At 47.0% G+C, this 14,456-nt stretch overlaps 1 protein-coding gene across 1 annotated transcript in view; it reads left to right on the top strand.

Moving 5' to 3' along the window:
- The window catches only part of LIG1 (DNA ligase 1), a 105,429-nt gene that overhangs the window by 57,796 nt on the left and 33,177 nt on the right, over positions 1-14,456 (top strand). Inside the window, exons 5-11 of the mRNA XM_040424329.1 lie at positions 1,873-1,984; positions 2,097-2,210; positions 8,228-8,311; positions 9,100-9,166; positions 9,503-9,541; positions 10,178-10,285; positions 11,431-11,487. Coding sequence (XP_040280263.1) covers positions 1,873-1,984; positions 2,097-2,210; positions 8,228-8,311; positions 9,100-9,166; positions 9,503-9,541; positions 10,178-10,285; positions 11,431-11,487 — 581 coding nt within the window. The remainder of the gene's footprint in view (positions 1-1,872; positions 1,985-2,096; positions 2,211-8,227; positions 8,312-9,099; positions 9,167-9,502; positions 9,542-10,177; positions 10,286-11,430; positions 11,488-14,456) is intronic.

The following is a 14,456-nucleotide window of genomic DNA, read 5'->3' as shown; positions in this document are numbered from 1 at the left end:
ATCACTTCTGGACACCAGGTGAGGGCAGCTCCATTTGCAGCTTCCAGCAGCCTTTCCTGACCTTTTTAGATGTGAGGATTTGATTGATCTGTATTAGTTTTGGGTTTTTGTTTTCGTTTCTCTTTTACTTTTCATTTTTATCGTATTTTGAGTTGAGGTTTTGGGAGTCTGGGAACCAATTACTAGATTTCCATGGTTTCAAGTTACAGCGGTTTCAATTTACAATGGTTGTTCCTAAACCAATTAATGGTGTAACTTGAGGGATGGCCGTGTTGCAGTCGAGGGTAATGTAATCCTGACCGTCACATGACTCGAGTGGCTCTCGAGTGCTGTACATGTATAGCCCTTTTACCATTTAGTTACTACAAGTCATCTGAGGTTAAGGTTATTTTTAACTGCAAGACGCGTTCATCGAATATCTCCTAAACAAACTTCCTCCAGGAGGAGCGCTATTTTTACGTTTTTGTTAGTTTTCATAACTGTAAAAAAAAAAACTCTGGGTCAACCTGGCAAACACAGAAAGCATGAAATTGGCTTATCATCCATATCCCCTACAAACAAGATAGGGTTAAGATTTCAGTGTATCTTCCCTCTGCACAAGTGTATAGAAGAAGGGTGGGCCAAGTAATTTTTCTTTAAAAAAAACTGCATGGTTGCTTTTCAGAATAAGGCGACCTGCACACGTTGCGGAAAAACCTCAGAGTATTACAGTACCGGAAGAGTGTAGCAGATTCCGCAAGTTTTCAAATTTGTGAGCCTTTCATTTATGTTTGTGGATTTCACCTTTTCAAATTCGCACCAAAAACTGCTGTTAGACATTGCGGATTTTGGTGCGGATACGCCGCCGAAAAGCCCATAAATCCACACGGAAATTTGTGCTGATCTTATGTGTGTTCACTGCACCCATGTGCAGGTAGCCTTATAAATAAATAATAAATAAAAAAAAGTTGTTATCCCAAACCCTCCGTTCCAGCACCTCCTCTTCGGTCTCCACTTTAATTAAGACCTTTTAATATGGGACAGTGATCCCGATCATTGCCCCCATTTAAAAATGTGCACCAGTCGGGCAACAGACCAGCAAACACTTGCTTGTGGATAGATCAGATCTTTTATGCAGACATTAAAATCGCTGTTGGCAGCACAACGCCTTTGTTTTAATGGAGGTGTGCCACCATCAATAATGAAAATGGATGTAAATGAATGATTGGATTATCGATCGATCACTTGGTCACATACAGTGCGCCATCTCAATAGAGCTAAACGAGCATCGGTTGGCTTGTTAAATAATCAGTCGTGTTATGGCATTGATCCTTGCCCACCGACACGCCACTCCTCTTGGTGGGCACAGCTACTGGCGTTGCTCACCTTTCCCGGGGTTCATTTCTCTATGCCAGTATCCCTCTCCCGCTGCCCCCTAGGCCGCTGGAATGAAATTGTTCTTTTTCCGCCTCTCCACGCAGGGTGAGGCCTGCTTCCTGACACCAATGCCTCTCTGCCTGTAACGCTCTCTCTTGCCCTTAAAGGGCCAGCACACATCCCTTGATCTTTCCTAGCCTGTGGCTGGCCAACCTGATATACTTAAGGTATTTCCATGTGGGAGGGTGTCTGAGCAATATGTTCTAGTACGCTAGTTTCCCGCACAGATGTGCTGTTAGCTTGTTTGCTTGTTCCATGTACCGACTTCTGGTTTTGACCCTTGGCTGCCAGGCCTGACCATAGCCTTATCTCTGTACTAACCATGAGCTGACCTTGGACTGTTTATTGGATTGCCTGACCCCAGCCTGTTTCTTCCTACTATTTCCCATGATCTCTTGGTGCTCCACAATGTGACTATTTCATTATAATAGTATGTTTCCTTTTTTTATTGCACAGGTGGTCACAAGTGGAGCAGTTATTAGTTCTAGTAGCAGCCATTCCCCAGATGCCTCCTGTCGTACTGGTTCAGCAGATGTGCCTCCCTCCAGCATCCCTAAACGTAAAACAGGTATTGTCCAATTCAATGTCAGAACTCTGGTGTCATAAATGCGGTTGTTGAAGGTTTATCTGCTTGTTAAATTCTTTTTAAATTATTATATATATATATTTTTTTTTTAAAGCTCGTAAGCAGATGCCAAAAAGGAAACTCGAAAGTGTGCAGGAAACACCTAGTCTGCAGAAAAAAGAGAATGATGTCGAAGAAAAACCTGCAAAGCGTCAACTGCAAGAAACGGGTATACTTTGGTTTTGTTATTTAGGGTGCATATGTATGTTTATGACCAATGTAGAAGGCACACGTGGAGATCTGCTTAATGCACATATCCACTCATCCAATCATGAGGTAGGGACACCATGCATGAAAACAGTTTTACAGACCAGTAGAAGAAGCACCTGCTTATCTGAGCTCCTTCACCGAGGCCCAGGCAGTGAAAACATCCTGACATCTTGCCCTGTCAATCAAAGTGGGGATGACTCTGCAGCAGTTGCAGATAGAGCTGAGCCTCTAGGTGTAACAGCAACGCCCTCATTGCACCTAGAGGATCATTTGCATACATTAAAGCAATGCACATATGAACATGAGACCAACACAGATGTCTTCAGCTGCCAAGTGCACATGTAACAGGTCAGCCAGTGTCATAGGTACAAAACTGCTGACAGATGCCCTTTAACAACCAATTGGAAAGCTGCGCCATTTTGCAGTAAACAGCATTCCAGTGCGAATTTGGGTGGTTGTGTTTTCAGGTATCCATTTTAAAGGATCAGTTCAAACTGTCCTCATTTTGCATACTGATGATTTAATTTCCATCGACATGCGGCCGTAACATTGAGTCCTCAGTATTAAAGGGGGTTATCCAGTGATGGATGATGATAGTATAGGTCTATGATGGCTAACCTCCGGCACTCCGGCTGTTGTAAAACTTCAATCCCCCCCCCTGCTGTAAGCAGTCTGGGCATGCTGGAAGTTGTAGTTTTGCAACAGCTGGAGAGGCGCAGGTTGGCCATCCCTGGTATGGGTTATCATTATCAGATTGGCGGGGGTCAGAGTCCTAGCACCTCCGCCTATCATCTGTTTCAGGGAGCCGCCACACTCCCCGGAGCTCTGGGGAGCCTTCCAAGCACAATGCTGTACATAGTAACAGCTGATGGGTGGGGGTCCTCCACCGATTTGATATTGATGACCGTTTTTGAGGATAGGTCATCAATAATAATTACTGGATAACTCCATTAATTTTCTCAAATTAAATGCTTCAAACATAACATATTATGAAGCTTTCACAATTCCAAGATCCATATTTGATTTTGTTTTGAGCTCCATGCCTTCCCAGAGCCATAACTTTCTCGCCCAGTTTCCTTGGGGGACACAGAAGACCTTGGGTATAGCTCATCTCCATAGGAGGCGTGACACTAAGTGAAGACTGTTAAGCCCCTCCTCCACAGCTATACCCTCAGCCTGGAGAGAGAGACTGACAGTTTTTGCTTAGTGTCCAAGGAGGCAAGACACTCCCTGCTCTGCAGGGCTGTTTTCTCCTTGTTTAAATTTTAGATTTTTACTTTTTTCTTTTCTTTTTGTTCCAGATCATCAGGGACAACAGAGACGCACTAGACCTCTCTGTTTCTCCCGGGGTTGAGCTGCGCCAGTGCCGGTCACCCGCACTGCTGCCTCCCCCACAGAAGGCAAGGTGGATCAGGGCAGCCCAGCTCCCCTGCATCCCGCCAGCGCAAGGGTCGCCCGCACGCCAAGTCCCTCTTCCAGCGTCCTGCCACTACGGTGCCAGTAGCTGAAGGGGCGACCCTGCTGGAACGGACCGAGGGTGAAGACGGCTGTGGTAAGAGATTGGCTTCTCCAGCCCTACGTCCCCGTCCCCCCCGGTCTCCTGCGTGCCTGACCCTATACTGGGCCTATGGACCCTTCTGTCCCTGCTAGACCTAGGCTGGCCCCTGGGCTGCCGCAGAGCGACCTTCTGCTCCCTCTCTCCTGGCCTCCATAGGTCATTGGCACCCTTCTCCCTACAAGAAGAATGCCTGGGGAGCTGCAGAGGTCCGCAACTAGCTGCCCCTGACGGAGGGGTAATGCAGGCGTCCCACCCTCACAGGCACCCGGTCTCAGGGTCCCCCTCCCTCTTACCGGCTACTGCTTCAGGGCCAGAGCCTTGCTGCCCCTGACCCTTCTCTGCCCTCACGGGCACCGGCCCAAGGGCAAGGTGGTTGTGGCTGTCGGCCACATGGGGCGCTGTTATAAGCCAGGGCCCGCTCCATGGGTAAAATGGCTGCCGGGCGCAGGGTCCTCGCTTCCGGGCAGCGGGGTGGGCACCCGCGGCCTGCAATATGAGCGCTATGCTCCAACAGCCCCAGGCCGACCGTCGGAACATTCCGGTCGGCCGGGCACCGCAGGCTTTGCGGCCGCGATCCCGGCGCTCTATCTGGGTCCCCGGCTCTTCCGGCCCGGTAGTTCCCCGGCCGGTACTTTAATACTGTGCGGCCCCGGTCAGCCGGGCGCCTCTAAAAATTTAGGCCCCGGCTTCACGGCCTACAGTTACTAGGCCGCAAAATTCCGGCCTCTGTTGGAGGTGGCTGGAACTTCTCCAGGCGGGAATTCTTCCTGTATGGTCCCCCTTTCATTGGCGGACTACTGCAGTTTCACCGAATACGGTGCTGGCCATGTGCACGACCTCCTTCCATAGGCGGAACGCTACACTCTCACTAGATTCGTTGCGATCTGTGCATGACCCCCTTTCTTAGGCGGAATACTGCACTCTCACCAGATACGGTGCTGGCCATGTGCACGATCCCCTTCCATTGGTGGAACGCTGCACTCTCACTGGATTCGTTGCCGATCATGTGCGTGACCCCCTTCCATAGGCGGAACGCTGCACTCTCTGGATTCGCTGACGCCCATAGGCATGACTCCCTTCCGTGGACGGCATTCGGCACTCTCACTGGATTCACTGCCAGCCATGTGCATGACCACTTTCCATAGGTGGTATGATGCACTCTCATTGGATTCGCTGCCGGCCTTGGGCATGCCTCCTTCCCTGTGGCGGCATACATACACTCCCTCGGTCGGTGATGTTCTCTCGCCGGTACGTTGTTGGCCATGTGCATGAACCCCATACATGGCGGGGTGCTTGCACTCTCACTGGATCCGCTGCCGGCCATATGCATGACCCCTCTTCCGTGGGCGGTGTACGCACTCTCACTGGATTCGCTGCCGGCCATGGGCATGCCTCCTTCAGGTGACATACACACATTCTCACCGACTGATCGCACTCTCCCTGGATGCGATGCTGGCCATGTGCATGACCCCCCCCTCTTTTCTGGGCGGCATACTACACTCTCACCGGATACGTTGCTGGCCTTGAGCATGGCCCTCTAACATGGGTGGAACGCTTGCGCTCCCATTGGATAACGTGCTGGCCTTGTGCGTGACCACCCCTCATTCCATGGGCGGAATTTTGCACGCTCACGAGATTCAAGGCTGTCCTTGTATGTGCCGTATTGGACTTGCACATGTTCCCCTTCATTGGGAGTAGTTACACTCTCACGAAGTTTCGGTGTTGGGTGAATTGTTGCACACTCACTTAATGCTAGGATAGCCCTGTGCATGTCCCCCTTTCACTAGGTGGACCTCCTGCATTCCTGCTGGATACTGTGTGGCTATGTGCATGGCGCCCTTCGGGGCGAAGTATGGTATGCCCTACTTCTCTGACGTAGGTACGGCCTTAGGCATTCCCCCCTTTTTTGGGGCGGGCTTTTGCATTCTTGCCGACTGCAATTTGCCAGGTACATTTCCCCCCTTTCGGGGCGGTCAGTTTTGCGTTCCATTGCATACCATACTAGTCTTGTGCATAACTCCTTTTCAGTTTGCACTTTGCACTTCCGTAGATACTGTGGCACTCTGGCTGGCCTTCTTCTCTGAGTGATATTTTTGCAGTGAGCGGACGTTCTTGTGCGTTGTTTGGGCCGTGTATACCTTCTCGTCCCGTAGGTGGGTTGGCCTTCTCACTGCTTACGGGGCTACTCGTACGTATGCCTCCTTTCCTCCTGCGACATATTTTATTTTATTTTTTTTTCTCTTGGGAGACGGTGTTTGCAGCAAGCCTTGCACTATTCTCTAAAGAGATCATTCTGTCCACCTGTGTAAGCCTAAGGTGTTGTCCAACAAACAATAAATGAATGCCTTATATATAAGTAGACGGCCTCTACCTACTCGCTACTGCTCCGAGCTGGGCGGTGCTCATTCATTTCGTTGGCCCTTCCGCCGGGGAGTGTTCGTGGTTCCTAGACACGTACCCATTCGTCTTCCCGCAGCATTGTTTCCCTGCGCTAGTGGTCACATGGTCGAGAGTGCTGTCTGCAGCGCCCTTCGCATTCTATGTTGGCTCTGGCGGGACTACGGTCCCCTCGCCTACTACTATTTCCTCCTACCAGGTTCGGGCCGCTCTTCTTTGGAAGGTCACCCAACTTCTCTTGGGTGCTCGCTTACCCAGGTCCGGAGGACCTCCACCTTGAGTTCTTCAGGGTATTCGCCTTCTGCGAGGCGGTGAACCGGGCGTCTCAGTGTAGCGGGGTTCTGCTTTTGAGCTGTCCTTTGGCTTCTCTGTTGTCCACTCCTCCTTTCTTTTGGAGGGTGTTATGCCGGCCTCTGTCTCGACTGCCTTTTCTCGCCGGTTCTGTTTGGCTCCCACTCGGTACGGATCTCTCCGATGTGGCTTCTGTTCCGGCCACGCTTCAGAGGATGTTCCTTCTCTGCCCTCCCCTCTGGGAAGAGCATGGTTGTTCATGTGGATGGTTCTGGTGTTCCTTTTGGCCTCATACTGTCCCCCTTGTCCACACTGACTGTACTAGCTGTGTGCCTATCTAACGGGTCTACCGCGTTCTGTCCTCCCGCTGGGTGCAGATTGCGTTTTTTCCATTCTAGGCAATGTTTCTGCTATGGATTTACCTTCTCGGTAACTTGGGAGGACTACCATTTAGTCCGTCTTCCTGTGGTGGCTACATCGGCTTGGGCTTTAGCCTGTCTTGTCCTGGCATCGGGCGGTTGCTGGGCGGACCCTTCGGTTCCTGTCCGTCTGCTCCCCCACTCCGGGTGGATACGGGACAACTTTGCTCGGGGCCGACGGGACCAGTTCTACCGACCGTTCTGCCCGTGTTACTGATCATTGGGTTTTCGCCCGCTTGCTTTCTCAGAGTGGCTCTTGCTGTGGTTGCCGCACCAAGGGCAGGGTTCTGCTTTTGGTGTCACCATTCATTTTGCCAGAGCTGTCGGTTTTTCCTGGGCCGGAGGCATTAGGCTTCGGCCATGCATTTGTGCAAGGCGTTCACTGGTCTTCCTTGCACACCTTACAGAGTTCTGCAGGGTGCATACTCGGTCTTCGGCGTATGCTGCCTTGGGCCGCCTGGTCTGCAGGCGGCGGTTTTTTGATGCCTTCGGGTGCTTCGCCTTGGTGCTGTGGTCCCTCCCCTTTTGGACTGCTTTTGAACGTCCCAAGGTCTTCTGTGTCCCCCAAGGAAACTGGGCGAGAAAACGAGATTTTTGTATAACTTACCAGTAAAATCTCTTTCTCGCTCTTTCCTTGGGGGACACAGCACCCACCCATTCTTTGTTCTTCTCTGACTGTTTCCGAGTTTGTTTTACCCTTTGGGTAGTTGGCTTGTTGGTTCCACTTTTTGGACTTTGCCTTTTTTCACTACTTGGACACGCAACTGTCAGTCTCTCTCTCCAGGCTGAGGGTATAGCTGTGGAGGAGGGGCTTAACAGCTTTCACTTAGTGTCACGCCTCCTATGGAGATGAGCTATACCCAAGGTCTTCTGTGTCCCCCAAGGAAAGAGCGAGAAAGAGATTTTACTGGTAAGTTATACAAAAATCTCGTTTTTTTTCTTATTTTTCCGTTCACAGCCTTATGAGGGCTTATTTTTTGCAGGACAAGTTGTACTTTATAATGGCACCATTTACGGTTGCATACAGTGTAGTGGGAAGTGGGAATAAAAGTCAAAATTTGGTGGAAATGGGAAAAAAAACGCAATTCTGACACTTTTTTTTTTTGACACCATTCACTATGCGGTAAAATGTACCTGTTACCTTCATTCTCCAGGTCATCCTTATGGCTGATCGCATACATGTGCCGCGAGTCTCTGCTGTTTTAAAACGGCGCCATGATTAAAGACACGACTTCTGTCGTACATGTACGGCGGAGGTCGTGAAGGGGTTAATTACATTTTAATTTCAAAATATGTTTATTATTTTTCCAGCTTTAAGTGCAGTCATGAAGACAGAGGAAAAGGAAGAGGATGAAAAAGTTGACGATAAATCTTCTGAGCAGATAAAAGAAAAAGGTACATTGGAAAAGGGAAAATGTCAGAACATTGCATGCATCTTAAAGGGTTATTCCTGGCTTATAAAGTGATTGAAATATACTAGCAACATGCATAGTTTTACAATTGGTAAGACCCTATCTCTAGGGTGGCGGTCTCGCTTGGCATCTAAAATGAAAGGGATTCTGAGGAATGTCTACAGGAAATGAATGGAGTATATCCCCCCTGCTCCAGAGACCAGGAGATTTTCTGCCCATAATGAGCACCGAACAATATACAAGTCGATCAGCGCTCGTTATTACTTTCATTTTCACTGCGCAATGATCGGTGGGGTTGAATGAGATGTGATCGCCCGTGCCCCCTCCTCTCATATCCTCTTTTATGCCCATATAAAAGAACTGATTAGCTGCCAAGCCAGTGCTTGTTTGTTAGCTGGTTGCTGTCCTGTTCACAATGGGCAATGATCGGGACTGAGTGCTCTCTTTGCCGTTCATCATACTGTGGACAAGGACCTATACTGTCCTGCCTTGTCTATTTCTCTAGCAGTACAATAGAGGGGTCATTAAAGGTCCAGGACTGACAGCATAGGTCACAGTATCAGACAGGTGGGGGCCAATGTAAAAGTGGAAATGCATCATATATTTGGGTAGTCACATAAAATATTACATACCATTATACAAATATTTGTATTCGCATAATGTCATCTGATGTTATTCCCGTTGACAAATTAACCGATCTCACTTCATTTTAACACCTTTTCAATAAAATGTTATCTATTTGATTCTTAATATTTTTCTTTTTTAAAACAGTTGCAAGCCCTAAGCCTGTTAAGGTGGAACAAAATATAGAAAATTCAGAAAAAATGACTGCGGACAAGTCTCCTGCTCCAACCACGGACAAGTCTCCTGCTCCAACCACGGACAAGTCTCCTGCTCCAACCACGGACAAGTCTCCTGCTCCAACCACGGACAAGTCTCCTGCTCCAACCACGGACAAGTCTCCTGCTCCAACCACGGACAAGTCTCCTGCTCCAACCACGGACAAGTCTCCTGCTCCAACCACGGACAAGTCTCCTGCTCCAACCACGGACAAGTCTCCTGCTCCAACCACGGACAAGTCTCCTGCTCCAACCACGGACAAGTCTCCTGCTCCAACCACGGACAAGTCTCCTGCTCCAACCACGGACAAGTCTCCTGCTCCAACCACGGACAAGTCTCCTGCTCCAACCAAGGGACCCAAAAGTCTCGGCAGGTAAGAGCCAAAGCCACTTCAGTACTGCATGTAATAATTAGGAGAGTCTAATTGTCTGGAACTTGTTTTATTTTACCTAGAAGTGCAATATAATGTCCTGAAGCGGACAGCTAAGTGAAGAGATTCCTCTGATTAGACGAGAAAGTTGTAGTGACTGCAGGCTTTCCTGCAAAATATATTTATTTTTATTCCTGGCACTGGATACTGGAAACCTGGTGGACCAAGTTATAGTCAATGGGATCAGTTGGGTGCCATTGGTCTCTGGCTTATGGGTCCAGCACTTTCGTTATCTGCTCTTATAATGGAACATAAAAAGTGAATTTTTGCAGTCTCAATAAGTCTACCCCAATGACTTAATTACATCTGTGTCAGAGGCCTCTTTAAGACCTTCTCTTGCTTTTCCCGTTACTTTTGATAGGAAAAATAACACAGCATGCAGCATTATTCTTCCTGTCAAAACTGCTGAATCCCTGTATAAGTAATTGGTCTCTTCTTGCATGGCGCTGGTGTCCATGAGCGTGTGACAGACCTGCCACCGCATTGTGGTTTCCATTTATAACAGACTCCAGATGTAAACAGAGGGTCTCTGATTATTCGCTGTTACCTGCATATTGACTATAAACCATTTAATTTTAGTTTCTTTGGTACCGGGAAGCAAGAGGTTTCACAGAAGGAGACAGATTACAATCCGTCCAAAAGTCGTTACCATCCCGTGAAGGATGCCTGCTGGAACGCCGGCCAGATGTAAGTGTTGCGTGCATTATTTGCTTTTGACTGATGATTATCATTCAAATAGTATCTATAAATGAGACACAGCGCAGAAAATTGTACCAGACGTCATTTTCACACTTCTGATAATCGGTGGTGTGAAAAAATATTTGCCCCTTCTATAAATGAGCGAATCAATTAGTCTCATCATCAGGGCTTCTTCTCCTGGGGGAGCTGTCGTCGCTGCCGCTAGATTGACAGAGATGGACATCTCGCCTGGTCCTGAGAATGTTCTGCTCGCTCCGCGGTTCCGGTTAGCAGAGCAAGGGCACAGGTTCTGCTTCTGAGCAACGTCTTAGCTGGTGCCACTCCTGTGACCGGAGCAGCAGCACAGGCAGGGCTAAATGTATGGCCCTGTCAATCCAGCAGCAGGTGGGTGCTTCCTTACCTGCAGGGAGAGCCCCCACAGGTGAAGACGACGACGCATCGATTCGCTCATCTCTACTTCTCTCAGTTCTGTATTTGCATATTTGTCACACTTGAAGGAAAAATGCTGTTTTTAAAAAATTTCATTTATTGAAGGAAAAATGCTGTTGAGTTTTTCCTGGCTCTGTGTTAAAAAGTAATTTTCCCCATAGCTACTAAATCAGCCAGGTCACCAAATTCACAAAAATTCCCAGGGAAGACACAGTGATTTATTCCCCCACCAGCAATGTTTCAGTTCCTCTATGGAACCACTTTCAAGCCTTCAATCCTGTGATTATATTCATTGGGTCAATAAATCATTGGGTTGAAAGTCATTTTCAAAACTGTACAGATCGCCTAACTTCTCTCCAGTTTTGTGGTCTCAGAAGTTCAGGAGTGACATGCTCTGGGGGTTGTTTTACGGGCAGTCCCACAGAGATAAAGATGTTTTCGAGCACTGAAAGACTAAGACCAGGCATACCTGGATCGTCAAATCATTATTTTTTTTTGTACAAGTTATGTTTAGGAGGATGAAGAAAGAGATTTGCGTGTGTGTTTTATGTAGTTTTTATTTTATGCCAATAGGTAACCCGTTTACCCAGGGTAAAATTAGTTTTAATGCTACATCAAGCATTCAAAATAAACGCAAAATATTTATTAAAACGAATTATCCGAAGCCTGAAAATCTACTTGTATTTGATGATTTTGTGTTCTAGGGTTCCATACTTAGCTGTTGCACGTTCTTTTGAGATGATAGAAAATGAGTCTGCTCGGTAAGTTGTTTTTCTTTTTCCTCATTAAACCAAAAAATTAATTCTACATCCTATTTTCACAATATATGAACACTTATTTTTGAGCAGTTTTTGAACTGCAGTAGCAGAATCTCGGCGAGGAAGAGGAGCTTGTGCCCGTCACATATGGCGTGTGCTTTCTGGCCAAGCAGTATTTTATTTTGCACTACAGCTAGTCTCTGTTGCAGCATGGGAATGCTTGAGCATGCTCCCTAAATTAGATGGGAACGCTGCTTAATCGAGCAGGCCGAGCTAAATAGGCATCTGTATGAGAGGGTCAGGAGTGATGGCTGTCGGCCATATGAGCCTTTGGCTGATAGCAGTCTTGTACATACGGCTGATTTAGCACTTTACCAGAAGCTGTCTTCTCCTCTGGCTGCACTGCATAACATACAGGAACATCATATTGTATCTGCATGAAGTGAAGTTCATGCTCCTAGCTTAAAGGGTTGTTCCAGTTTAGTATTGATGGTCTACACTCAGGGTAGGTCATCAATATCTGATCAGAGGGGGCCAACTCCCATCACCCGCCACCAGTCAGGTGCACCATGACCTCTGAGAGTCAGACACCCCCACCACCACCAATCCGATATGACTACAGGCTATCAATATTGAACTTTCAGCAAACCCCTTTACGGTTATCCATTTATTTATTTTTGTCTTTTTTGTGGTTAGCTGATTCACAGCCCACTAGCATTGAGACACCTTTTTGGCAGAAAATAGGTGAAAATATTCTCTTATTGTATTGTAGAATCTAGCAATGGGCAAAATAGGCAAATTCACCAGAGAATTATTAAACCACAGTCAATCTCCTGGGATATGGACTTCAGCACTTAACTGTTCTACCAGAAGCCCAGCTCGGGCAGAAGGGGGAGGGGGGGGGGTGGTCTTCTTTAGCTGCTCATGTCTCCTGATTTAGCAGCTGCGCCCAGTCATGTTTGAAGGCTGGCATTCCAGGCTTTCATACAAGACTAAAATGACAGCATTAGCACTACATCACCAGGAGATATCACTGTTAGAAATCAAGTTGGGAATAAACGCGGTAAAACCTGCTTTTACTTGAACTTTCAGCTGCATTCACTGCATCCTTATTTCTAACAGTGATATCTTCCCATGTACTGAAGATTTTGCTGTCATTCTGGTATCTTTCAGCTTTCAAACAATACAAAGCCCATATCGCTAGCTGCTTCCTATCCAGAGATATGAGCAGCTAAAGCACCCCCCTCTTTCATTTTGGAGGAGGAGGATAGGGGCAGTTAGGGAGCTGGCAGGCATCAGGAGGAAAGGAAAAAATCTATAGAAATTTGTAATTATTTTCATTGTAGTGACCGACATAATTAAGTTATTTATACCAGACGGTGAACATCGTAAATAAATTCCACAAAATAATGTAAAAATTGCTGCTTTTTATCTTTCCCCTTAAAAAGAAAATAAGATATTTAATACACTATATACCGTATTCCCCAAAATGATTCCTAAAAACCCTATAACTAATCCTGCAAAATAAAAGAAAAATTTAGAAGAAAAAATTAAAAAGCTATGAACGTAAAGCGGGAAAATGTTACTAGTCCTTAAAGGGGTTTTCTCACTTCAGTAAGTGGGATTTATCATGTGTAGAAAGTGAATACTAGGCACTTACTAATATATTGTGACTGTCCATATCGCTTCCTTTGATGGATGGATTAACTTTTCCATCACATTATACACTGCTCGTTTCCATGGTTACAGACCACCCTGCAATCTATCAGTGGTGGATGTGCTTGCACACTATAGGCAAAAGAGTCAGCCTTTCTGGTGGCCGGGACCATGGGAGCTCACATAGGCTAGTGCCTTTTCCTATAGTGTGCAAGCACGACCACCACTGATAGATTGCAGGGTGGTCATAACCATGGAAACGAGCAGTGTATAATGTGATGGAAAAATGAATCCAGCCAACAAAGGAAGCAATATCTCTTATTCTATAAAAAGGAGTTTGTCTGTCTGGATGTTCTTTATGCGCGACCAAACGACTGGACCGATCTTCACCAAATTTCAGCTCTCTAGGACGTACAGTTTCTGAGAGATTCCCCAAAAATGACCGGCATTAGCCAATAGAAGCTCCCAACTGCCATGCACACGGTCACATGTCCCTTATCAGCCAAAAGCTCGCAGGCTCTTAGTCTCCACATACACACAGTTTTATTCCAGGTTTCCATAACAACCCAGCCACTTTTCTTTACTGCTATAAGTCAGCTTTAGGCTAGGGCTACACGACGACCTGCACCGCTCAGCAGACAGTATCACACAATAGACTTAGATACACAGCAGACAGTATCACACAGGATAGGATTAGATACACAGCTCAGCAGACAGTATCACACAGGATAGGATTAGATACACAGCTCAGCAGACAGTATCACACAGGATAGGGTTAGATACACAGCTCAGCAGACAGTATCACACAGGATAGGATTAGATACACAGCTCAGCAAGGATTAGATACACAGCTCAGCAGACAGTATCACACAGGATAGGATTAGATACACAGCTCAGCAAGGATTAGATACACAGCTCAGCAGACAGTATCACACAGGATAAGGTTAGATACACAGCTCAGCAGACAGTATCACACAGGATACGGTTAGATACACAGCTCAGCAGACAGTATCACACAGGATAGGATTAGATACACAGCTCAGCAGACAGTATCACACAGGATAGGATTAGATACACAGCTCAGCAGACAGTATCACACAGGATAGGATTAGATACACAGCTCAGCAGGCAGTATCACATAGGATAGGATTAGATGCACAGCTCAGCAGACAGTATCACACAGGATAGGATTAGATGCACAGCTCAGCAGACAGTATCACACAGGATAGGATTAGATACACAGCTCAGCAGACAGTATCACACAGGATAGGATTAGATACACAGCTCAGCAGACAGTATCACACAGGATAGGATTA

This window comes from Bufo bufo, chromosome 1, assembly GCF_905171765.1.
Source record: "Bufo bufo chromosome 1, aBufBuf1.1, whole genome shotgun sequence".
Classification (NCBI taxonomy): domain Eukaryota; kingdom Metazoa; phylum Chordata; class Amphibia; order Anura; family Bufonidae; genus Bufo; species Bufo bufo.
Note: the sequence above shows the minus strand (reverse complement) of the source record. Positions and strands in the feature narration are given on the sequence as shown.